The following is a 27,850-nucleotide window of genomic DNA, read 5'->3' as shown; positions in this document are numbered from 1 at the left end:
ATTACTTTTCTCTATGGCAGAAATCAAATCAAGAAGAAATGTCACACAACAGAGAGAGATTTTGTACATTTCAATGTTTTTGAAAATCTTAATTCTATAAAATTTATGTAAAAAATTAAGTTTGTATTAAAATATACTTGTTGTTTGTATGGAGAATAATGGATAGTGTGTCGTGCGGTTGTGATGTTTAAGCGTAATGGGAAAATTCAGCACTTACAGGTATTTAGAGGTAAGATGTTATAAAATTTGGATTTTCTTATGTTTTCTGTGAATTAAAAAATACTTTTAGTATGTTAAGAATTAAGAATGCAGGTGAAAGTAACCTGGGACATCGTCTATACATGTTAACAAACATATTATCTATTTCTATTTATAAAAATAACCCAAGCAGTGTACCTACAACCTGCACGTGCGTACTTTTGTAGCGATAATAATGTATGGGATTTATTATTTAGCTTGATGTAGTTCTGCACAATGGAATTAACTTACTAGTCCCTTCACACTTCTGGTACATCCTAAGAGCCACTCTATTCCTCATAAAATGTATTATAATTATGCTAACATTAGGCCTTCTTCCTAATCCATCTGGCCAGAGTGGGGAGTGTAGCCAAGTCCTCCATCCTCTAGTAAAATAGAGAATATTGTGCTCCTGCAGTGGAGACTAAATAATGATGATATCTACTATATAAAAATAAGTCGGGTTTTCCTCCCTGACGCTATAACTCCAGAACGCACGAACCGATTTCCACGGTTTTGCATTCGTTGGAAAGGTCTCGGGCTCCGTGAGGTTTATAGCAAAGAAAATTCGGGAAAAGGGGGTAAAACAGGATCCACGTGTACGAAGTCGCGGGCGGCCGCTAGTACCTCATACAATTTTATTTTATTTTTTAAAGCATTAGGAAATTAACAATGCTACATGAACAATATTACTGCTTCATCATCATCATCATTTCAGCCATAGGACATCGACTGCTGAACATAGGCCTCCCCCAATGACTTCCACATCGCACAGTTGGTAGCAGCCTGCTTCCAGCGCCTTCCTGCTACCTTTATCAGGTCGTCGGTCCACCTTGTGGCTGGTTGTATTACTTAGAAACATTACCAGTTTAACTACAGTTAACTAATAATAAGCATAATAAAGATAACCACTTCATGTGCTGAAGACAGTAGCTAGGTACTAAATATAATTATAGACAAATAAAATCACCGGCTTAACAGCTGCCTGAAGCACGAAGTTGTCGTTTGCTGGAATACATAGGGGAAGCCCGGGCAGCACGGATAACTTAAGAAAAGTGGCAAAAAAACCACATAAATATGCTATCAACAACAGTCTCTTAATTAATAATTTGTATCTTAGGTAATCATCTTTGGAATTGTAAAGAATAAACTTAGAAACTTAAACAAATTCTACAATAAAAATGTCATTAAAAAAAAAGTTCCAATTATCCATTTTGCCCGACCCCCCTGGGCAAGACGGATATGTACAGTAATAACTGCTTTAATCATTGCAATCGTCACAATAATAACTGCTTATGCCTGAGTATAAGGTACAATCCTCGTGTGCCCACTTCTTGCATTGATTGCACTCTATCCAATCCTCGGTAGGTGGTTCAGTGTATTCTTCTGAGCACACAACATAAATATTTTGTTTTCTCCATCAGATTTTTGTTTTTGGTCATTTTTCCTCTTGACAAGTCTTGTTTGGAAGTTCTTGTTTTCAGATGTGTGGTTTTGTTAGGGCCTGCTATTCAGTTATGGCTGTCTTTACCTATCCGTTTTGCCCATATCCGTCTTGCCCAAAGCACCAATATTTAAAAGTTGTGTACCCACCATAGCTGGGCACCGTTAATCAAATAGTTAACTTCGTTAATCGTTAAACCGTTAATAAAAAAATTAACTTCGTTAAACGTTAAAACGTTACATTTCGCAAGATTTAACGCAAGTTAACGTTAATCGTTAATCCGTTAACACATGATAATAAAACGAAAAAATAATTGTATGCAAGGTTCAAATAATTTCGAAAGCTTGTATCACGCATGGAATTTATTCCTCTTTTATGTTTGCGCTACAAGTAGGGTTTCTGATTTCTCGACCTATTTTTTTTCTCGAGCTTCGAGAATTCTAGAGGCCAAAGTCTCGAGTTTTCTCGGGTCTCGAGTCTTATAATTAAAACTGTTCAAATCGGTTTAAATTTAATAAAAACACAGATGTTTTAATATAATATTATAGGCATAGCACAACAATCAATATTAGAATTTAGTACCACTTATTTTGGTAACAAAAAATTAAATCTTCTTTCATAATTAATATTAACTGAGAATCATAACTTAGTTATTAAGTAAAGGAACAAAAGTCATAAAGTCGCGTGTACTTTAAGGATACCTAAATAACAAAATCTCGAGCTACAATTGAATCACTTGTTTCTTGTCACACAAAAAATAATTTTCTTATGGATAACGAACGACTTGAATAAACGTATTTACGAGGAGGTACGAGTACCTAACCTAACAGACAGTTAAAAAAAATCAGTCTTTAAATCAGTCAGACTTAAACATACTTAATAAATCAAGCATACTCGTAGGTGAATATTATTACTTAGTTTCGATTGAGAGCATTACTTGCAAACAAATCAGTTAAAAAAGGAAAGACTAAGTCAGTCTAAAAGCAACATTAACCTATTAAATAATTAAAAACTTACTTTTGTCTAAGAAAATAGGCTTTCAAGAATATTAAAGCTTCAAAATCGAGAATTCTCGAGCTCTGGTAATTTTTTTCTCGTCTCGAATGAAGCCAAAATTCTCATTACAAGCTTTCGAAATTATTTGAACCTTGCATAAGTACAATTATTTTTTTCGTTTTAGTACAACTGCATTTCAGTATAAAAGCTTGTTTTTTAAAAAGTTTAAAACACTTTTTAGTAGTATCTCAATCTCAGAGCCTTGGTTCAATTACAATACAATTTAGCACCAAAGTGCTCGAAAAGACAAATCCAGCAAACCCAAACTCGATAAGTTTCCACCGTTTCGTTTAGGAATTCCTATGGCCACCTCCTGACTCCATCATCAGGACCCTGGACATCATCTAGTACTAAAGTGCTCGAAAAGACAAATCCAACGAACCCAAATTCGATGCGATGCCGCCGTTTCATTTAGGAGTTCCTATGGCCACCTCATTACTCCATCATCAGACCAGCTCAATGGTACCATAACATTGCATTGTCATCGTACTTACATAAGTATACCAAATTTCAGCTCAATCGGTTCAGGAAAACTGGTCTTAAATTCAGTTGCAAGAGTTGTCCCACACATACAAGTGTCGTTAGTGATCAAAGGTGGAATTGTGTAAAGCAATCGTAATCATTTGACAGTTCATAACGTACGATTATTCTGTCAAACGCTTTGTTTAACTGACTTTATGGTACGTTATGAACTGTCAAATGATAACGATTGCTTTACACAATTCCACCTCTGGTTACAAGAACTGTTGTTTTGGGTTCTGGAAGTTCTGGAGGCCCGAACGTACTTGTCAGAACGCGTTTTTCAGCGTGTCTGCTATATCTTTTTGGTAAATAGTAGGTACTGGATTAACGATTAACGGACTTAGGATAATTTAACGGAAGTTAACGAGTCCGTTAACATTTTTTGAAGTTAACTTAAAAGTTAATCCGTTAATAGAAATGTTAACTTCGTTAATTAACGATTAACGGATTAACGAGTTAATGCCCAGCTATGGTACCCACCCGTTAAATTTCTACCGGTGAAAAAAAGCAACACACACAAATTAAACTTAATTTAACATGCAGTCAACTAAACAGAGTCTATAAGTCAACACTTAATACGTAATACAAGAAATCAACACACATACTTTGCCAAAAATCGTAAGAAAACAGCCAAAAACTTTTGATTTCGAATTGACAAAAAGTTCACGCACGTATTGTTTTGGTGGAACTATCATGGCGTAGCTGTGTTGCTGTTTTACAGACCCGCAAACGTCCAGTAGCGCCATGTGTTGGAGGTTTTTAGTAAAATCGATTATTCTTCTTACCCACATTATGCTTCTTGCCCGGGCTTCCCCTAATGAATGTAATGTGTGTGGTAACCATGGTTTGAATCATTAAACTTGACTGTATTGTACAATTTTTAAACAAAATCTTTCTCATTACTGACACACATCAGACTATACATTTTTGTTTAAAAATATATTTTTTGCAACTACAGTAGAACGCCGATTATCCGAACGCTGCCTAACTAAATCGCCATTGGTCCTAAGCGTAATATAAAAAATTAAAACCAAATACTTTTTTATTGTTTTGCTGTAACCAATTGGAACTCGCTGGAGTCCAGATATATTTAAAACTGTGTTTGTCTGTTTTTTAAACTTAATAAAGTGTTCAATAATGAATAATTTATTGCATTTGTCATGTTTATTCTGTGTGACAGTTCGTTTTTCTTTATTAACAGACTGTGTCCGATAATTATCCACATTTTCGATTATCTGAATCAACTCCGGTCCCAATTAATTCAGATAATCGGTGTTCTACTGTGTTTATTATCACAGCCTATTTTATTTTAACAATGTTTCAACAGTTTAGTTTGGTATTGTCCTTTTAAGTAGTTTCTTATCTGATAACTGACTGCAGCTGCTATCTCTAATGTATGATTAAACTGTCCTGATTTAATTTCTCTTCTCTCAATTCATGTTTTTTTTTGGTAACAACACCCTTGTAATCAACACCAACACCACATTTCTGCTAATGAATGAAAATTATTTATTTTAAAAATAACAGTAAGGGCTTTCGCTGTAACTGGCGCGGCCGCCCGTAAGCGGTTCAATATCTAATATTAGTATGAGTAATGCTCGCAGGTGCACCCGCGCGAAATAACTAAACGAAGGCCCTAAATACCTCACTAAAGTCCGGTCGCCGAGCAGATAGAATCTCGTACAATGACCCCATGCTACCCATCCTTATCACTCGCGCGTAATTATATTTCTGTCGCGCTCGTACACTCACTGCACCCGTCGCATAGTCACCATGATAAGGATGGGTAGCTTGGGGTCTTTGTACGAAATTCTATCTGCTTGGCGACCGAACTTTTTACCTTTTACCAACTTTTTTACTAACTAATCCTTCATATTCCTTCCAGTTGAAAGATGAGACCGCCGCGCCTCCGCCACAGACCAGCTCAAGGAGAGTTATAACGCAGCCACGACGGCTGAAGAAAGTATTCTTCCTTCTATTGGTAGTGGTGCTGGTAGTTACTTATTTAACGGGTAAGTCCTACATTCATATTGAACAACAGAATGAGTTTGCAGATTTTACAATCTTAAAAAGGTATTTTCGCAAAAAAATGGACATCAGTACCTAAAATGTTATGAAGAATGATTAATTTTTACCAAAGTGTAGATTTCTTTAAAAAACGTTATTTTACAAAACAACGGACACTGCGCTTCATACCTAAAAAATCGAGTTAATTAATATAACGTATCTTGTAAGACAGGGTTTCACAAACTTTCGGCTCCACGAACCCCTGTTAAAGTTTCGGGGACAGCGAACCCCTTAACTATCTATTAACGTCCCCAACCCCCTGGGTGTGCCTGTATCTTGTCGCAAATGGAGTCAATTTTAAGAGTAATTTTTGTCAATATTTCAACCTTAATTCTACCAACATTACGTAAATCTTGTCACGAACCCTCTAGCGTCGAATGGTGAATCCCCATGCCATGGGATCGTGTACCCCATTTTTTTGAGAAATCCTGTTGTAACCTGTATTTCCTGAAATATTGATTGATCGTTGGGAGTAATTACTCAACCAAATTACTCATGATTTGTTCTAGTAGTCACCACAATCTTGGTTCAGCAAGCGGTCACGTGCGGGACGAAATGTCTTTACTAGTATTTTACTGTAATGTCATGATAATAATTCCTTTGAACGCTAGATACAGTCAGATAAATTAATAAGTTGGAATTTTTGATAAAATGTTAGTTACGATTATTTTTAAAGTATCTTGTAACGTAACTTACGTTTAATTACGTTACAAGATACTTTAAAAATAATTCTTTAAAAATTCTAAAGTAAAGCAATACAACTTTCAAATGTAACATACTAAGTGAACTGGATAAGGAAAAAATGAAGGAGAATTTATGAGACATTAAAATTGAAAATCGTGAAAGACTTCATAAACCGTATAGCAATTCGTAGCATAGTAACAATTTGTGTTGTTGAAATTTAAATTCTAAAACGTAATCATAGGGGTTTGAGATAGTTACATACATCGTTTCTATTCTATGTTTTGGTATACTCTATCGGTATTTATTGATTTATTTGGGTCATTTAAATTTAAAATCTGTCTATGTTACAAACATACGTACTATACTACAAACATAGTATAAAACAAAGTCGTTTTCCGCTGTCTGTCCCTATGTATGCGTAGATCTTTATAACTACGTAACGGATGCCGGACGAAGCCGGGGCAGGTAGCTAGTTTATCATAAAGAAACTACTTAGTTCTGGTCTGAACGAATGTCTGAGTTCTAATTACGTAAATGTCTATGTCGAACCGTGAAATTATTTCACAAAACATTGAATTTGCATGTACGTGTTTAACCGGCAAATAGAACGGACCGTACAGTTCCAATATAGAGAGAAAGAGTAGGCTATATGCGTTAATTTGGTGAAACTTTTTTTTCATTAATGGCCAGAAAAAATACTCCTGTTGAATGGCACTGAGACATCACTATAATTACCGTTTTATTAAAAACGATAAAGTAGAAAAGAGGGAATAATTACTTCTCCTATTAATTTTTCAATTCATAATATGGAAGTGTTTTTGAGATTTCGTTGTTAAACTCACAAGATTTTTGTCGTATATGAATTTTTAAGTGCTTTATTAGCTATAGCCTGACCAGGAACATAAAAACCCTCGCCATGTTGCGGAAAACTAATGGTACTAATTTCTTTTAATGGCAACAGTAACTGAAAACTTCATTGACATGTCACCTTGCATGTCAGTCTATTGCTGTCAAAGTGTAAACAAACTTTATTTTAAATGTGCGCAATTGATTTTGTGAATGAAATTCCTAAAATCTTTTTATAGTCGTGAAAGAAAAGTGGTTCACAATGTGTTAAAGTATTTGTCGAAGAGAAATACCAAGGGTTCGGACAATATTTTCATTGAATAATGTTTCCAACAAAGGTTGTCAAATTGACTGACATGTTCATCGTATAGTACAGTCCACTATGAAAATTTGCTGTAGTTTGTTTCAACTACCTATTTTAAAGTTTTTGTCACTTTCTAAGTGTTGAATTTTATGGAATTGGGAAAGAAGTACCGAGTTTGAAGCGTTCATGAGCAGACATTGCAGTTGAATATTCAAGTTCTGAATTTGATTATTGATGAATAATAAAGTAAATCCGTCTAGCTCGATTGATGGTTTCATTTAATTTATTTAAACCAGGTTACCTATAATAACAGTTTTTCGTTAATTTATGAAAATATCAAATTAGCCCGTAATCCTGAATCCTGATACATAAAGTTAGCCTATTAATTTAACACAGGTACGACTGTACTCAGTGTTGCACTATCAAATGCAATCGACGCGCCTCTATGCCAGGGTTTTTATGTTCCTGGTCAGGCTATAATTTACCATTGGGCAAATGAAGGATGTGACCTATACTTGCCAATAGCCATTGCCTTTAGATTATTTATTTATTTATATAATTCACTGCGGCCTTACAGTTTTACCCAAAACGTCCATCAGCGACAGAAGTACATAATACACGATTTACATACCATACATTTGACGAATATTATATCAAATATCATGACAGTTTATTCGAGCGAGCCTACTCTTTTTCTTGTCTAGTTTAGTGTGGCCTAAAATCTGTCATTGTTATTTCTCGTATTGTAATTTTTAAAATGAAAAGACGTCCTTAACATAAATTATTAAATTAACTAGTGAAAATCTAGCGGCGTCTGTTTCTAGGTCATAATTTCTCAAATATTCTTCAGCAGGGGCTCATGCCACACATACATAAGTTTTACGGACTTAGCTATAAAATAAAAAGAAAGAAAAACATTTTTTTAATGTATTATTTAATATAAAAAATTGCACAAACCTTTTGACCGACTTAGCACATAAATTTATGTGCTAAGTCGGTCAAAAGGTTTGTGCATTATGTAAATATTTAATTTTCTTTTTTTATGATGTAGGTATTTGTTCACTACGAAGTACCCATCTAATTTTAAGACCATAAGTATCTGTAAGGTGCTGAAAAAAGTTTTTTCCTGCCTAATAAACAGAAAAATTCTGTTTATTAGTTCGTAGTTTTTTTCTGTTTATTAGTTAAAGAACACCTGCCTCGCGCTTATAGGTTACAAAACACATAAGATAACATTTTAAGTTACAAAATCAAAAATCAAAATCAAAAATATTTTATTCAATTTATACCACAAGTGGCACTTATGTATGTCAAAATATAGTAAATAAAAAAAAGGTAGCCCTTATGGGGCACTACAACTTAACACTCTCTTAGTGATCGAGATCGTAAAAAATATTTTACGATCACTCAACACCGGACTTGTAATTGAAATCCAAGTTATATTTGTTTGTTCTCTCGCTATGCGCTCGCGCATGTTCATTGTTTGGGAGTTATTGGCAATAATAACATTCACTGGACTGTTACTCAGATCAAGTTACGGGCTTGTAGTTGTAACTTGACCGTTGTCGTTTACACTCAGTATAGCATTGTCTTTTAATGATAGATCGCCCGGTGCTTTGTCCTGCTGGAAGCTCTTCTGGAAGGACTGGTCTTTTGTTCTAAACGTCCTGCCAGAAGATTATCGCAAGTCCTGCCCGCAGTACGCAATTTGTACGTGTTTGCTTGCTGGTCCTTCCAGCAGTACGGTGACCTTCAAATTTGAACTCATCCTCACCAGAAGTAGTAAACACTTGGTTAGTGTTTATTAAATAAAAAGTCATATCGTAGAATCATTTTGTTTAACCAGTATTTTACTTTTCTTAATATATTATAAACTTGTTTATCTTCTTTCAACTTAACTAATAGGAACTATAATAAGGAACTTTAAATTAATTACTTTGGTACGTCACTTTGTATTAAAAATTACACCTATCACTTACAAATACACTACAAATTAAAAACAAAAACAAGAAATAAATTATAAATGTTTGATTAGGCTGGAATACTTCACATTCATTATAATATTATCGCCAAAATGTTGCCGACTCCACGCCCGGCGCGTCAAAATGTGTCGCGCGAGCGCGAACGCGCTGCCCCCGTGTATACTCGTGCGCCATCGGGCTCCGACTAACGGTTAGTCGCGTTTTTCGATCTTGGGCACTATTGGGTGAAAGAGAGAGAAACACTCTATTTTTTCGTGTAAATTTGAAATTTGTACAATGTATACTTACGAAACTGTGATCTTTTAATTTTGCGTCCTACCGGAAGTACTTTAAGTCCTGCTGGCAGGACTCCGGGCGATCTATCATTAAACTGACAAGGTTTCAAATAAGTTCTGTGTGTGTATTACTGATATCTACTTGATTTTCTTACAAAAATGTTGTAATGTTTTGTGTTTGTGGTCATATTTGGTACTTGATAGTAAGTTGAGAAGTTTTCTTAGTGGTGTGAAGTGAGATGGCAAACGCAACGGTAATAGCGCGCACGCTTCCAGTGTTGATAACTGGTAGGTTTAAGTTAAGTAATATAGTGCAGCGGTCGGCAACCTTTTAGCAGGCAAGGGCTACAAGAAGGTGGCAAAATAAACTAAAGTGAACTTTGAAGTTGTGACTAACCCTCCACTTGTGTAGGCCCGGATTCTACCAAGACTTGTGTACATGTAGCCTATTTGTAGGACTATGAAAGTAATTGATTAAATTCATTCCTATATCACTTGAATTATAGGCCTAAACTAAGTAAGAGTGAACAGATAATTGATGTTAATTTAGGGTGGGTTGCACCATCTTACTTTGACTTTGACAAACGTCAAAAATCTGTCAAACTCCATACTAAATGCATCGGTTATCGTCATAGTTACCGTTAAAGTTAGGTGGTGCAACTCAGTCTTAATGTAGGCCTGTTTATACGTTGATATCCTGGACTAAAATGTTTGTACTCATCATAATAACATTGTTGGTACTTAACCGAGGTTGTTAATTTCAGATATATTTTTTTCAAAGTGAATTTATTGCGACGTCAATTAATTAAGAAAATAATAATAATATGTAATGCCATTTGATAAAATGCATCCGACTGTACGTTGCTATCAAACAAATATTTGATATCATCATGCAGCAGTGCATAAATTAAGCTTTAGTCTCCTTACATCTTATTCTCAGATACAATCGTATTTCTTACTTTACTCTTATTAATAAAAAACAATTCATTTTAAACTCAAACGATTTACTGGTGTCCATTTTTTGTAACGTTCATAATTTAAAAAAGTTTCCAACTTTAAAAAAATTGCTACATAATCTGTGGATCGAAAAAGCGCGCGCATTTTTTGACATTGACAATGCACACTGCATTGGCTTTCATGTTATTTATCCTGGGCGCGTGTCTCATAGGTCTGTTCGCGGGGCAGTCGCAATGGCTGGACGGCATCGCGAAGACTCTTGGGTACCAGAGCGTCCACCATTATGCTGTGATCATAGACGCCGGGTCCTCAGGGTCGAGGGTTCTGGCGTACAGATTCAGGGTGCCGTTCACAGGTGAGTTTTATTTAAAAATAAGAAATTGCATATTTATTCCGTTAGACCGACGACGTAAACGTAAAGGTAGGTAGCAGGAAAGCGCTGGACGCAGGCCGCTATCAACCGGGCAACATGGAAAGCATTGGGGGAGGCCTATGTTCAGCAATGGACGTCCTATGATGATGATGATGATTCCGTTAGTCTTGCAATATTTGATTCCAGTTCAAAATCATCCAATTGCTTAATCCAATTTGTTGGCCCAGTTAGAGAATCGAGAAATTTTTCGAGACCTATCAGTGTAAGATAACAAGCAGTTTAGTTAGTTTCGTCGTGCGTTGCACATACTTCGGTGTGCACTGTGCGTGCTCGCGTTTCGTCTCGGTCAATTTCCCGCATAGTGTACGCTATGAGGCGAATATTAGCCCAAAAGTGTCAGCATCGGATTTCGGGTTCGACGATCCGTAGTTCGAACCCCGTTGACCGTTGGATGATTGTAGTGAACCCATTCCTAACAATCATTTAAAAAGGTTATTAGAGGGGTTTTAACTCAATAGGGTAGTCTGGATATGCGTTGTAACAGGGTACGGTTGTAACAACACGAATGTTATCGAGCAATAGTCTATAATTGTGGGGTACAAAGAGAAGGGCATGCGGGCGACAAATCCATACAGAGTTGTTACAACTGTACTCTGTTACAACTGTACTCTGTTACAACTGTACCCTGTTACAACTGTACCCTGTTACAACCGTACCCAGTCGCCCCTAGATGAAAATAATTCTGGTTCACTTTATTTACATAAGTTTTTCTTTCCAGTATTTGGCGATAAAGACATAGACTTAGCTGAAGAGTATTTCGAGCAGTTAAAGCCTGGCTTGTCGTCTTTTGCCGATGAACCTGCAAAGGTATGCTGTTTTATCTTTTATTTCATGAATTTAAACTTTGCATAATATTTAAATTCAGTATCAGAACTCAGAAAATCAGAACGTAGAAAATTAAATGATTAATTACATGAATCGTATAAAATTATTCTTTTTGATATAACGATTTAATGTAGCAAATTAGATTTACTTGAGAAAAAAAATAATAAAAAATGTTTTTTATTTTACCAATAAATAAAAACTTATGGCAGCAATAATTTATATTTTTGCAAAGATTATCTTCGATCTTGCTTGATAAAAAACTTTTTAAAGAACCGTCATTTTTTTTTCTTAGGGTGCAGCCACAATTGTGAAGCTGATAGAGTCAGCTCAGTTCCTAATACCGGAGGAGAAGCGACGCGACACTCCTCTATTAGTTCGAGCCACTGCGGGCCTTCGGTTGCTGCCCAAAGAGAAGGCACAGCAGCTGTTAGATGAAGTTAGGGACGCTATTTGTAGGTGAGTACCTTAGAATGTTGGATTCTGACCAAGCAGGGACGCCATGTCTATAGTCTGGTCTGTGAGCACGTAGAATTTTGTCCAATGACCCCAAGCTACCCATCCTTATCGCTCGCGCGTAATTATATTGCTGTCGCGACTGTGCGACGGGCGCCCGCAGTGAGTGTGCGGAAATTCTACGTGCTCACAGACCGGGCTTTAGATGAGTGCTGGCCCGCTTATTGTCCAGAAGGAAACGGATTCTTAACGGTGACCACGTTTCGGTGAACGTCTCTCTGCTTGACGTACTAACGCCTTCAAGAATAAATAAAGATAGAAAAGAAGATAGCTTGCAGTGGCTGAATGAAAAAAGGGAAGATTGTGTTTTATGTCATTCTTTGGAGGAGGCTTCCCTCCCTTTTCTGGAGGAGAAGCGACGCGACACGCCTCTCTTAGTTCGAGCCACTGCTGGGCTTCGGTTGCTGCCCAAAGAGAAGGCACAGCAGCTGTTAGATGAAGTTAGGGACGCTATTTGTAGGTGAGTACCTTAGAATGTTGGATTCTGACCAAGCAGGGACGCCATGTCTAGATGAGTATTGGCCCGCTTATTGTCCAGAAGGAAACGAATTCTTAACGGAGACCACGTTTCGGTGAACGTCTCTCTGCTCGACGGACTGAGGTCTTGAAGAATAAATAAAGATAGAAAAAGGAGATAGCTTGCAGTGGCTGAATAGGGAAGATCGTGTTTTATGTCGTTCTTTGGAGGAGGCTTCCCTCCTTTTTCTGGAGGAGAAACGACGCGAGACGCCACTCTTAGTTCGAGCCATTGCTGGCCTTCGGTTGCTGCCCAAAGAAAAGGCACAGCAGCTGTTAGATGAAGTTAGAGACGCTATTTGTAGGTGAGTACTTTAAGGGTATAGAAAATCATCATCAGTTCATTTGGTGTTCACTGCAGGAGTGCGATACTCGTTAAGTTTCTAGAGGCAAATGTAGGATTTGGCCTTCACTACCCAGAAGGTACATCCTTCAACGAACAGATACTATTCTATCTATCTAGTGACAGTAGGCCATATGTGTCGCAGAATCCACGTAAGCGTACACTGGTTTGTAACGGTGTAACGGACACCAGGTCCTTGCAAGCGTCTTTCTGCTAAATGGACTGACGACTTCAAGAAGCTAGTTGGGAGCGGCTAGATGAATTCTAAGGGAAATATGTACAATGTTATGTGTCGTTCCTCGAAAGAGGCTTACCTCCGTAAATAGGAGGAGATCAGGAGAAGCGACGCGACACGCCCGTCTCGAGCTCGATTACATCGTTGCCCCCTCTTATCTATACTTATAATAAATCTGTAGAGAGGTCAATTCTGTACATGAAATATATTTTCAAAATAACTATCAGGGGGTGATTAGTGATCGATACTGATGCCAAAAATGCAATCAGTAACATTTTTGTCTGTCTGTCTGTCTGTCTGTCTGTCTGTCTGTCTGTCTGTCTGTCTGTCTGTATGTTCCTTATAGAAACAAAAACTACTCGACGGATTTTAACGAAACTTGGTACAATTATTCTTCATACATATCCTGGGCAGGTTATAGGATACTTAGGAATTCCCACGGGAACAGGAATTAGTAGGAAAATCCTTTTGTATGAAAAATCTAAACCGCTTAAGTTAGACGCTTGAAATTTGGCATGTAGGTACCTTTGTAAACTTAAAGCTTAGTTACAACAGGATATTGCAAAATTCCTACAGGAACGGTAATTAGCGGCAAAATCCTTTTGTATGAAAAATCTAAACCGCTTAAGTTAGACGCTTGAAATTTGGCATGTAGGTACCTTAATAAACTTAAAGCTTAGTTACAACAAGGAATTACCGAAAATCCCACGGGAACGGGAATTAGCGGGAAAATCCTTTAGTATGAAAAATCTAAACCGCTTAAGTTAGACGCTTGAAATTTGGCATGCAGGTACCTTACTAAACTTAAAGCTTAGTTACAACAGGATATTGCAAAATTCCCACGGGAACGGGAGTTAGCGGGAAAAACATTTGTATGAAAATATCTAAACCGCGTAAGATAGATGAAGGGGGTAAAACGGGATCCACGCGTACGAAGTTGCGGGCGGCCGCTAGTTTAAAATATATCACTCTTCTTTGAAAATACCACTCCTAAAAAGATCAGCAGTCGGAAATGATAAAATCAAACTATTGATTACAAATCTCAATGAAGATTGCTGTCAATTAATTTACTGATTTATTTACTTCCAGATTAGGCTTCGATAAGGTGAATAATGATAGCGTGCAGATTATGGACGGCTCAGACGAAGGAATCTTCATTTGGTACACTTTGAATCTCTTACATGGTGAGTACCTATGCAGTCTGTCAGGTATAGTCTGGTCCGTGAGCACGTAGAATTTTGTCCGATGACCCCAAGCTACCCATTCTTATCGGTCGCGCGTAATTATGTTGCTGTCGCGCTCGCACACTCACTGCGGGCGCCCGTCGCACAGTCGCGACAGCAATATAATTACGCGCGAGCGATAAGGATGGGTAGCTTGGGGTCATTGGACGAAATTCTACGTGCTCACGGACCGGGCTTTAGATATTGTTATAATATGATTCTGATAATAATATCGATTCTAATCAGTTGAATATTAATTTGCGGGGTTTAGATATTGTCCACCTTAGATATAATTAAATATTTAATTTTTTGAATTTTGTATAAGGAAGCTCTTGGCCTACATCTCAACTCATGGAAAGTAATAATCAAGCTGATTTTCGAGATAAAATCTACCCTAAGGCATTATAAGTATGGGTCTTTAACTAAACATCATAATTTTATCGATTTTAAGAGAGTAGTTGGCAGCGTGAAAAAATTCGGGAGATCGTGCTTTGTGTGGTTCCCTTGGGGAGGCTTATGTCCGAGGACTGCCATAGATTTAAATGATAATGACGATCTCGTATATTATGGATTTGATGTGTTTTTAATCACAACAAATAAGTGAGGGTGAGGGTTTCCACCGCTGCAGCTCCTCTGTAGCCAGGATCTACAGCTTGACCGCCAATAAAAACCCAACCAGTGAAGGTCAAGTTTGTCCCGGGGGAAAGTTAATGTATCTGAGGGCGTAGTGTGAGTTTACCTTAAACCATTCGATGTCGACTGCGTAAAAAATTACATTAAATGTATGACGGATTATACAGCGCCCCTAGCGGAAACTTTCACGGACTAAAATCTTCATATATTTTTTTAACGCGGTCACTAATAAATAAATAAATATCCTTGGACATTTTACACTTCGCTTCTAGACCCAAACTAAGCAAAGCTTGTACTATGGGTACTAGACAACGGATATAAACATACTTAAATACTTTTTTTTGTAAATACATACATATTATACATAGAAAACACCCAGTCCAATACAAACAAATATGTTCATGCACACAAATGTTTGTATTGTGCGGGAATCGAACCCGCAACCTCTGGAATAATAGTCTGTTTCGAACCACTACACCAAACGGCTGACTAGTGACGACGTTTGATGTAAACTCACACTACGCCCACTGATGTATACCTAAATTCTTTAGAAATTTCCTCAAATGTAAACAAACACTTGTGCACACAATAACACCATAATCACTTACGTGTTCATAATATCATACACATTATTTCACAAGCCCATGAAACCAACTTTATTCTTACGATTATACAAGTTTGGAATCAATCTTTAAACAAATTGTTTTAGCAAAATATGTGGACGTTGAAAATTTGTGAGACTTGTCAAATTGACTTGAAGTTTAAAATTATGTGTTATCTCCATGTTGTCTCTGACACATCAGTGTTGTAACCTGTAAGTCATAGACAATAATCGGTAAATTTAATCGATTTTATTTCAATTATTCAATCATTTTTATTACTGATTGCATTTAAATAGATTTAAATAGGGTCTTAATCAACATTGTATTTTTTCTTCATTGAATGTACTACTAATTGTTTAATGCACTGCTTTATAAAGCATTATAAATTCTTTCTATAGGTACGTAAGTAGTACAATAATTTCAATCCGCGATTAACGAGAGGTTTTGTCGCCTCACTAGGGCACAGATTATAAATGTTTTAATGTCAGTTGGCCATATTTGTTTACATATAGGGAAATTTCTAAAGAATCCGACTTTAAAGTGGATATTTGTCAGACTCAATGGGCGGGTCGACGATGGCGGCGCTCGACCTCGGCGGGGGCTCCACACAAATAACGTACGCGCTGCCCGAGCACGAGCGCGCCCGCTACCCCGCGCGCGACCAGCACGCCGTGGCCGCGGGAAGCGCTAACATCTCGCTCTACACGCACAGGTATGATGTACCCTGATATACAAGCTCGGGTACAACGTACCCTATTTTACACACACAGGTATGAGTGTAGATACACCGCGGGTACGATGTAACCTGCTCTTTACACGCACAGGTATAATGGACCCTGCTATACAAGCGCGGGTACAATGTACCTGGTTATACACGCATAGGTACGGTGTATCCTGCCTTGTACGCACAGGTATGATGCGCTCTGCTTTACATGCATAGGTACGACGTACCCTGCTATACACGCATAGGTGCGTTGTACCCTGCGTTACACGCATAGGTATGATGTACCCTGCTTTACACGCATAGGTACGGTGTATCCTGCCTTGCACGCACAGGTATGATGTACCCTGCTATACAAGTGTGGGTACAATGTACTCTGTTATACACACATAGGTACGGTGTACTCTGCTCTTTACAGCACATGTACGATGTACCCTGTTTTACAAGGATAGGTACCATGTATCTCACTATAGTCTTTTTCACGTAAGATGATCCGTATGACACTTCAAGGTTATCCATATTACGCATAATACATATGCAGAATATTTCTGAAAAAATATTTGTATTTTATTAGCAATATAATAAAAAAAAAATTAACTACTTGTCTTGAAATAATATAGTAAAATCTGAGTTTATTAATTATATTTTAATTAAATACGATGTAAAAATATTTTTTATTTAATGTACGCAATGTGTGAAACGGAATAGATTTAGTGCTGGGGTATTTGTTGTATAACAAAATCGATTATTTCCGCGGTTCATTAATCGATTGCAGTGAATACTTAGTTATTAAAAACATCACAAAAATCAACTATATTTTTCGATTGTTAACTTTAATAAACGCATTGAAAATAAATTAATAGTTTTTAATTTGAAGAAACAGAACCAGTACTTTTTAGTAATCGTTTTTTTGAACACGAAGTCCATGGAATTTGAATATTATCAATAAAAAATTGTTACAATAATATTTGTAATTAAAAAAACATGTTTTTTGTTAATTATCACCTATACAAAATATTTCTCTAAAAGTAGTGAAATGAAACACTCTTGTAGGTTGTTCTAACTTGTATTTCAGCACCACTGATTTACACAATTCCGACATTATGACGTCATCTTAATAGTACCTCTTGCTTTGAACGCTCAAATCGAACTGACTGTCCAGCGGCATGCCAGCGATAAGGTAACTTCCCCTTCCATCAGTGAAAGTCGACCGGTTCAAAACGACTTATCGACGGCATGCTCCGGAACTAGTCAAATGCAATACTTATTTCATAATTAGCTGTTTTCTTAATTTTTTAAATACTAAAATGTATACAATAAAAATCTAAAATAATTAAATTAAATAATAAATATGAAATAATTGGATTTAATACAAATTAAATTCTAAAATCATTCTAATGTCTGCAAAATGCCTAGGAAGTAATCAAATAAAGTATTTTAATTTAATAATGGGTTTTTGGGTTCTTCTAAAATACAATACAAATACTAAAATTGTTGCAATAACTATTTAAAAGTAACCAATAATCGTATAAAATACAATATAAATTCTAAAATCATTACATTCGGCCATCCGACACCGTGATGCCTCCCGGCATTCACGTCTAATAAGGATTTATTCTAAAATCATTAATATTACTTTTCAAACAATATTACAATATGAAGCATATATAGTAGAATGATAAACAATTCTATGACGACTTGTTAACAAGTGTTTTAACATTAATAATGCATTTTAGAAACTATTCTTCATATTAAACCAGTAACAAATGTTAAGGGAGAAAAATCTTGTAGGCACTTATACACACTATACATTTTCACCTAATCTATATTATTCGTAATGACTTATTTTATAACCAATAACGGATATTTGCATGAAATTCAGATATTAATCGTTTTACTTTATAATTTTCTCAAAACTACCATATCGAATATATTGGAAACTTCTCTTTTTAAATCCAAATTTTTATTTCACATAAATACACGTCCATTAGATGTTAGTACATAATCAATTTAATTACAGTGTAGTTATCTTGCCATGACTGCCATGTGAAAGTTATTAAGTTTATAAGAACATGTCAAAACGTTAATATTAAGTATATCCAATTATATCCATTTGTAACCGTAATCTGGCAAATAATGAATTATGGTCACGATTTATGATTAACACTAAAGGTACTTTCGTCAGAATTATGTATTCCTAAGGCCTTAACATAATTTTCTTCTTTACAAATTTTCCAAGTTTTTGAAACCAATAGGTACAATTACAGTGTCCTTATATTATGTGTTTCTGAATGTCTGTGATGCTCGATTTCATCACGATAAGCGCAACATATTTGCCATCTAGCTGTACGTGGGACCACTAAAAATAATTTGATAACCTTACTGTATCTGCTATTTGAAGAGATTATGATGTTTGGATGGGTTGTCGTCAGATTCTATGACTGAATTTTGGTATTTGGACTATTCGCGGAACTAAATTTCTTCTCCTTTTTTTTTTACGTGGTTCTTAAGGCAGCATAACCAGTAGAAACTTTTAAGTCGTAAAAGACATACCTTTTTTTTTTAGCACACACACCACAGCTAGTGTCTCTAACTCATAGAAGTTGTCTTTCATTGAAGATGTCTTTCCTCAGGGGTCGTCTGTCTGTGGGTCGACTAAAGTAAGTGACTGCTACAGAACTTTGAAGACTTTTATCTTTATCATCAAGATCTGACTTAAATATGATTTAGAGTCCTGAATAATATTGATAATCATAGCATTGGATCAAGTTAGTCATCTATGGTTTTCTGAACCCTTTTCCCTTTTGTAATGAGATAAGTGGTAATGGTGGTATTTGCACATTCTTTTTCATCCTGGCATCAAAGACTGCACGTATACGTCCTATCTCAGTCAGATTTATAGCAATACAATCGCGATAATTTCACAAAAGAGTATAAAGCTTATATAACTAACCAGAACATGTCGGAACTAAGTCCGGGCTTAGTCATAATATCAGCTCTATCGAGAGTATCCATAGCTGAGGGGTCTTTTTTCGATTTACATGACATATTGGACATGCTCCAAAAAGCATTGAAGTAGCTATTAAAATATTTGCTTTAAGTGTTATTGGACTAGGAGACAAATTACCAAAAACGATTTCACCTTTGCCGATGTGAATTAAAAAGGCTCTTTTAAACACCCGGTACTTGGCCCCCAGTTTAATTTACATACATAACATACAAAACAAACAACTGTGACAAACAAAATTCCACGCGGAAGAACCCCCGGCGGAAAGCTATTCGCATTATAAAATATCACTTGAAAATATAGAACCGCCTAAGGCGGGAATCGAACCCACGGCCTTAAGCTCGCCAGGTGTCAAGTTATTTTAAAAATTTAAATCGAAAGGCAACTGTAAACGCCAGAAACTATCCTCTGTAAATCTAGAAATTTATGTTAACTGGTATTCACTTGTGTCCGTCATTTTCGTGGCTCTCGAAAATATTCTGACCAGGAATTTTATAGAATGTCAGTATTCAAAACCGTGAGAAATTGCAGTTGCGTGAAGTTTTGACCAATAGACGTGTTGACACCGCCAGTTAATTGACGTACTTTTAAAAAACTGTTAAATCAAACTCCCATAGATTTCGTATGGCACGACAAGCAAGTGACGTCGCTATTTTGTGAATTTAATCAAACTACTTTTCTTAATTACAATCCGACCAAAAATGAAAATTTACAGGTCATTTCAGATTAATTAAGCTTTCAAGATCAGAATGTCTTTAATAAATTGTAATATCGAATCAATATCCGTGTCAAATCGTCCATTGTCAGTGAAGTCTGCTATACATCATCAATCACTAACACTTCTATAACAGCGTCAATCTCATCAACATTTTTGTTTATATTAGCTCTATACTTAAAGGTATGACTGATGATTGACCACAACTTTTACAATTGGAATTGATATTGAAATGATCTGCCAAACTATACTTAGTTTCAGCATCGGTTTTGCGTCAACAAGTGCACTCACTACCAACACTTATAAGGATTTTTCATTTACCAAAACAGTCTCATAGATTTTTTTGTCATAAAAATAATTACGTAAACTGTTCATCCTTTCAAGTAGCAGGATTCAAAATTTCCTCTAACAGACGTCTGTAGTTCTCTTAGCTAAGCCAATTAACTTTTGCAATGTCTAAGTCAAAGACAAAATTCTCTTATTTGCATTAGCTATTATATTAGCGCTCACAAAATTGTCATAAAATGAAAGACTACTAAAATAAAAACTTTAAACTTCTGCTCATTATGGAACCTTGACGTTTCATATCTTTTGCTCTACCAAAAAAAATGACTAACCTAACCTATGAAACCTTGGTACAGGTACTAAGTTCTTTTTATAGTTACAAATTGCATGACTTTTTTTTATGACTTCTTACAGTAATATAATATTGTGTTTATTTGAGCTCGCTAACTGATGTAGTTCTTTGAGAAAACTACATTAGAAGAAAAAGCTTAATTCAACTAGAAACTACCTATCTAGGTCAGACTAATGTAATCAGAGGTCAGAATAATTCGAAATATATTTTTGAAGTGGAATTATAGATCTATAGACAAGATATTGTACTTGGCAAAAGAACCTACCGAAAGTCCGAACCGACGACAATTTTAAAATAAACGAATCATTAATTAATTCACTTTACTTGTGTAAAAATATTTAAAAAAATATTTTTTTTTTTTTAGCACCTTTACTTTAACGTTAATTTAAACGTTATAATCGAATACTTTATCATTACCTTTAATTATTACTATTAAAGATTTACTACATAAGCTAATATTCCCATTTTACTGTAGGTATGCGTAATATTTCATAATGTGAGCGCAATAAAAAAAAAACTACCAATAAAAAAATAGGCACTTTTCTTCACTAGAGTCTACCAGAAATTTTACGAACCTCATGTGGCACTGCTCTTTCAGTAGAGCTGGAAGAAGATGAGCTCCTTCGCGTATTTTTCTTCAACCTTGGCCCCATAGAAGACGATCGTGGTGGCGCCTTCTTACTGGACGACGACGACAACTTCGTCCGCTTAGCGCGCTTATTTCATCGTCAGCTGACGGGTGTCCCTGGCGGCATACGAGCTCCATCTTCAGTAGTCGTTGTACTCAACTGTGAAATAAAGTACTCGACGAAATAAACTGTGTCTGACCAGCATCAACTCAACATCATATGGAAGCTATGTTCATGTTATATTAAGCAAAAGTTTGATTTGTGTCTTTTCCAAAAATCTAAATCTCAAAAAATAAATCTAAAAAATCTTTTGTTTGACAATTAATATTATGCTCCCTGAGCAAAGTGTAGTAAAATACCATTGTGACATGTTTCTATTATACATATGCATCACAAATAAAGATTTTGTATTTATGCTTGTATTTTATTCAGTGCGACCTTCACACACAACTCATGTGACAACTGGACGGCTTGCTTGTTATGTCAGTAATAGAAGGCTTTTCATTCTAGAGACTATCCTAAACAATGGGGTCCTTAAGGCGCATCTAGCCTGATAAACTGGAGGCGTGTCTAGCCTCGTCATACTCAGTCATAGTCCAAGGCGCATGTAGCCTGATGAAACTGGAGGCACGTCAAGCCTCGTTATACTAAGTCACAGTCATAGTCCAAGGCACATCTAGCCTAATAAACTGGAGGCGCATCTAGCCTCGTTATATTTAGTCATATTCAAAAGCGCATCTAGCCTGATAAACTGGAGGAGTGTCTAGCCTCGTTATACTAAGTCATAGTCATAGTTCATAGTCATAGTTATAGTCAAAGTCAAAGTCAAAGTCAAAGCCAAAGTCAAAATATCTTTATTTGTTTAGTAGACTAATTAATAGCACTTACAAATCGTCAAATATTTTGCTCATAAGGAGCCTCTACATGTCTCATACTTAGTCATAGTCAATGGGGCATCTAGCCTGATAAACTGGAGGCACGTCTAGCCTCGTTATACTAAGTCATAGCCATAGTCTAAGGCGCATCTAGCCTTATAACCTGGAGGCGCGTCTAGCCTCGATATACTAAGTCAGTCATGGTCATAGTCATAGTCATAGTCATAGTCTAAGGCGCATCTAGCCTTGTTATACTCAGTCATAGTCAAAGGCGCATCTAGCCTGGTAACCTGGAGGCGCGTCTAGCCTCGTTATACTAAGTCTTAGTCATGGTCAAAGTCATAGTCATAGTCTAAGGCGCATCTAGCCTATTAAACTGGAGGCGCGTCTAGCCTCGTTGTACTGAGTCATAGTCAAAGGCGCATCTAGCCTCGTTGTACTGAGTCATAGTCAAAGGCGCATCTAGCCTTGTAATACTGAGTCATAGTCAAATTCGCATCTAGCCTTGATATACTTAGTCATAGTCAAAAGCGCATCCAGCCTGATAAACTAGAGGTGCGTCTAACATCGTTATACTAAGTCTTAGTCATGGTCATAGTCATAGTCTTAGTCATAGTCTAAGGCGCATCTAGCCTGATAAACTGGAGGCGCGTCTAGCCTCGTTTTAAAAATAACTATTTCATGCATTAATCGAAATATTCATACGTTTTTCTACTTGAACTTTTAAAATCAATTACTTTTTAACCAAATAAATAAAAACGTACCTTATGAGCTGTAGATCACGTACCACTTCTGAGTTGAAATGAAACACTCTTGTAGGTTGTTCTAACTTGTATTTCAGCACCACTGATTTACACAATTCCGACATTATGACGTCATCTTAATAGTACCTCTTGCTTTGAACGCTCAAATCGAACTGACTGTCCAGCGGCATGCCAGCGATAAGGTAACTTCCCCTTCCATCAGTGAAAGTCGACCGGTTCAAAACGACTTATCGACGGCATGCTCCGGAACTAGTCAAATGCAATACTTATTTCATAATTAGCTGTTTTCTTAATTTTTTAAATACTAAAATGTATACAATAAAAATCTAAAATAATTAAATTAAATAATAAATATGAAATAATTGGATTTAATACAAATTAAATTCTAAAATCATTCTAATGTCTGCAAAATGCCTAGGAAGTAATCAAATAAAGTATTTTAATTTAATAATGGGTTTTTGGGTTCTTCTAAAATACAATACAAATACTAAAATTGTTGCAATAACTATTTAAAAGTAACCAATAATCGTATAAAATACAATATAAATTCTAAAATCATTACAGTAGGTTTTACTAACTCTTAGAAAAAAATCGATAGATAAATCGCCATGGTTTAGTTATGTGACATCTCTATAACTTTCAAACTCGAAACGTCATACGAATCATCTTAGGTGAAAAGGACTATACACGCACTGGTGTCCCGGCATGAATACCAATATTGCACACATAGGTACGATGTTTTTTTTAATCTACAGTGTGAATGCAATCCGAAAATAAATAGTCCATTGAATCGGTCTGTTCTTTCTGGTCTGGTTTACTAAGTTATTAATTACATACAATTTACGACATCGACAAAAACTAATAACACCTCCATCCCGCCTTGAACTGTACTCATCGGGTCCACTTGCCATGTCAATCAAAATTTTTAATAAGCTTCCAATTTCGATAAAAATACACCCAAAGAATCAACATTCGTAAAAAAACTTAAAGAACTTTTAATTTCCAAACACTATTATGCTTTAAGTGAGTATCTCAATGATAAATTACTAGGCTCTAACTTCTGATACATCTTTCGGCTGATCTAGGGTGGTCCTCCTCTCTCCTAATTGCCGTGCCCTACAGGGCCCATAATCTTCTAATTTTGAATGGATTTTGAATGGATGGATGAAAATGGATGCAATAAAATATTGAGTATTAATTATTATTTATCTATATATTTTTCTATTCCAGCTACCTAAACCTAGGCTTGCTAGCGGCTAGATACGGCATCTTCCGACTAGAGCACAGCAGTCGGGGTGGCGCTGACAATACCACAGAGTTCACCTCCGTGTGTGTAGACCCTATCGTACAGAAGGAGAAGTGGACTTACGCCAATAAGCAGTATTTTGTTAGGTAAGTGGCGCTTTTAAACTTGATAAAATCTTTTTTTTTTTATCCACAACGAGGAAGCTCTTGGCCTGTATCTCACCTGATGGTAGTGATGATCAGGCCGAAGGTGGAAGCGAGCTTCACCCGGAATCCTCAACCACAGAGGAACTGGCTATCTTACCTCTAACTGCCGGAACACAACAATGCTGTTAACATTGTTGTTATAGCGACAGACTTAGGTAAGATGGTAGTAGCTAGCCAGGAGGACTTGGAACAAGCCCTACCACCAACCAAACCGAACAGAAAATTCTGCCCCCACTGGGAATCGAACCCGGGACCTCTGCGTCTGAAGCAGGTGGTCTAACCGGATGTGAACTCGCTAGCTTTCGCTTAACTTTGGGGACTAAGCTTTGGAGGTATGTAAACCTTCGTTTGATCAGTTATTTCAGATGGGACAAGAATGTATGTAACAGCATTGTAGGAATTTTGTTAAGTAATCTAAGTAATGAAGTGACAAACCTTTTTCTGAGCAGTTAAACGCAACATTAATTTTATCAAAGTTACTAAAAATCTAATCATTAAAGGTAACTCGATTGTCAGGGCTTTCAAAGAAGCTGTGTCATGTAATTTATTGGTCATTCGTATCAACTACCCAATTAAAATTGAAGTAGTCTACTTCTTCGGTCTCGAGAATGGTCACATCGATTGTAGAGGCGGATACAGCTCTCCGCGAAATCTCCCGCCATTTCTCCCTGTTGGCAGACTGCCTGTTGCAGTTATCTACTAAAGCCTGGTCTGCGAGCACGTAGAATTTTGTCCAATGACCCCAAGCTACCCATCCTTATCGCTCGCGCGTAATTATATTGCTGTCGCGACTGTGCGACGGGCGCCCGCAGTGAGTGTGCGAGCGCGACAGCAACATAATTACGCGCGAGCGATAAGGATGGGTAGCTTGGGGTCATTGGACAAAATTCTACGTGCTCCCGGACCAGACTATACAGTTCTTAATTTCTTTTTATTTCCATTCCAGCGGCGCTTCCCGCCAAGGCCTCAAACGGGACGCTGTATACAACCGCTGCCACGCGCTAGTCAGCCGCTACGTCAAGAACACGCTCGACTGGGAGCCGACGCAGCCGCCGCGAGGCAGCATCGCAGCCATGAGCTACTTCTACGACGTGGCCGCGGACATTGGCATGATCGGTGAGTGTATACACGCGCAGTATACACCGCGTGCAGTATACACCGCGTGCAGTATACACCGCGTGCAGTATACACCGCGTGCAGTATACACAGCGTGCAGTATACACAGCGTGCAGTATACACCGCGTGTGTATAGTGAGACGTCACGCAGCCGCTATCAAGAACACGCTCGACTGGGAGCCGACGCAGCCATGAGCTACTTCTACGACGTGGCCGCGGACATCGGCATGATCGGTGAGTGTATACACCGCGTGCATTATACACCGCGTGCATTATACACCGCGTGCAGTATACACCGCGTGCAGTATACACCGCGTGCAGTATACACCGCGTGTGTATAGTGAGACGTCACGCAGCCGCTACCAAGAACACGCTCGACTGGGAGCCGACGCAGCCGCCGCGAGGCAGCATCGCCGCCATGAGCTACTTCTACGACGTGGCCGCGGACATCGGCATGATCGGTGAGTGTATACACGCGTAGTATACGCCGCGGGCAGTATACGCCGCGGGCAGTATACGCCGCGTGTAGTATACACCGCGTGCAGTATACACCGCGTGCAGTATACACCGCGTGCAGTATACACCGCGTGCAGTATACACCGCGTGCAGTATACACCGCGTGTGTATAGTGAGACGTCACGCAGCCGCTACCAAGAACACGCTCGACTGGGAGCCGACGCAGCCGCCGCGAGGCAGCATCGCCGCCATGAGCTACTTCTACGACGTGGCCGCGGACATCGGCATGATCGGTGAGTGTATACACGCGCAGTATACGCCGCGTGCAGTATACGCCGCGTGCAGTATACGCCGCGTGCAGTATACACCGCGCGCAGACATCGGCATGATCGGTGAGTGTATACACGCGTAGTATACGCCGCGCGCAATATACGCCGCGTGCAGTATACACCGCGTGCAGTATACGCCGCGTGCAGTATACACCGCGTGCAGTTTACACCGCGTGCAGTATACGCCGCATGCAGTACTATACGCCACGTGCAGTATACACCGCGTGCAATATACACCGCGTGCAGTATACGCCGCGTGCAATATACACCGCGTGCAGTATACACCGCGTGCAGTATACGCCGCGTGCAGTATACGCCGCGTGCAGTATACGCTGCGTGCAGTATACACCGCGTGTAGTAGGTATACACCGCGTGCAGTATTCCCCACGTGCAGTATACACCGCGTGTGTAAAATAAGACGCGGCGTCATACAGCCGCTACTGAAGAACACTTTCGTAACATTTAACGCGCATACGGGTTCACACAGGTCTCGATCTCGCGTCACTCTAAACCCCCCTTATTGTACTCTTTACTCATCTTCAACGTGTATATCGTTCGTTGACGTGATGAAGGGCTCTTATTGTATTTCATCATCATCATCATCTCAGCCATAGGACGTCCACTGCTGAACATATGCCTCCTCCAATGCTTTTTATGTTATTCGGTTGGTAGCGGCCTGCGTCCAGCGCTTTCCTGCTACCTTTATGATGTCGTCGGTCCACCGTGTGGGTGGACGTCCCACGCTGCGATTTCCGGTACGCGGCCTCCACTCTAGGCCAGGGTTTCCCAATTTTTTTTTTTGCCAAGGAACCCTAATTGATTATACATTTCCTAACGGAACCCCCGTACTACTCCGCCCGCACGCCCTGCCCCTCCCTTGTGCGTAAACAAGTCGGTGCGAGCGAACAGCGTCGGTCACGAAACGTGGGATAATATTTTTTCCGGAACCCTTGCGGCCTTTCCACGGAACCCCAGGGTTCCGCGGACCACCTTTCGGGAACCGCTGCTCTAGGCCACACTTATTGTATTTAAATTCACTAACTTTCAACCTTAATATCTTTCACAGATGTGATGAAAGGCGGCACCGTATCAGTATCTCAGTACCGGTCGCACGCGGCGCGAGCTTGTTCTGGTTCTAACGTGGAGCAGCCGTGGGCGTGCATAGACTTGGTCTACGTGGTCACCTTGCTGCAAGACGCGTATAAGATCGGCGATAATGAGCCCATATCAGTGAGTACCTATACAGCCTCTATACAGCTTATATAGGTCTTAGAGTAACCGTGATTGCCATGAGTATATGCTCCGGTTCTAACGTGGAGCAGCCGTGGGCGTGCATAGACTTGGTCTACGTGGTCACCTTGCTGCAAGACGCGTATAAGATCGGCGATAACGAGCCCATATCTGTGAGTACCTACCTATACAGCCTCTATACAGCTTATATAGGTCTTAGAG

The 27,850-nt window shown here is 38.1% G+C and overlaps 1 protein-coding gene across 1 annotated transcript; it reads left to right on the top strand.

Annotated features, from left to right (window-relative positions):
* The first annotated feature begins 22 nt into the window (after positions 1–22).
* On the top strand, positions 23–27,664 carry LOC135082490 (uncharacterized). The gene is made up of 13 exons (XM_063977286.1): positions 23–229; positions 5,145–5,271; positions 10,586–10,729; positions 11,526–11,614; positions 11,925–12,088; positions 12,802–12,966; positions 14,329–14,423; positions 16,253–16,409; positions 24,276–24,437; positions 25,444–25,847; positions 25,955–26,074; positions 26,207–26,362; positions 27,465–27,664. The coding sequence occupies exons 1-13, from the start codon at positions 197–199 to the stop codon at positions 27,662–27,664; spliced, it is 2,016 nt and encodes a 671-aa protein (XP_063833356.1). The 5' UTR covers positions 23–196.
* The last annotated feature ends 186 nt before the right edge of the window (positions 27,665–27,850 follow it).

The sequence above is a fragment of the Ostrinia nubilalis genome, chromosome 21, assembly GCF_963855985.1.
Source record: "Ostrinia nubilalis chromosome 21, ilOstNubi1.1, whole genome shotgun sequence".
Classification (NCBI taxonomy): Eukaryota; Metazoa; Arthropoda; class Insecta; order Lepidoptera; family Crambidae; genus Ostrinia; species Ostrinia nubilalis.
Note: the sequence above shows the minus strand (reverse complement) of the source record. Positions and strands in the feature narration are given on the sequence as shown.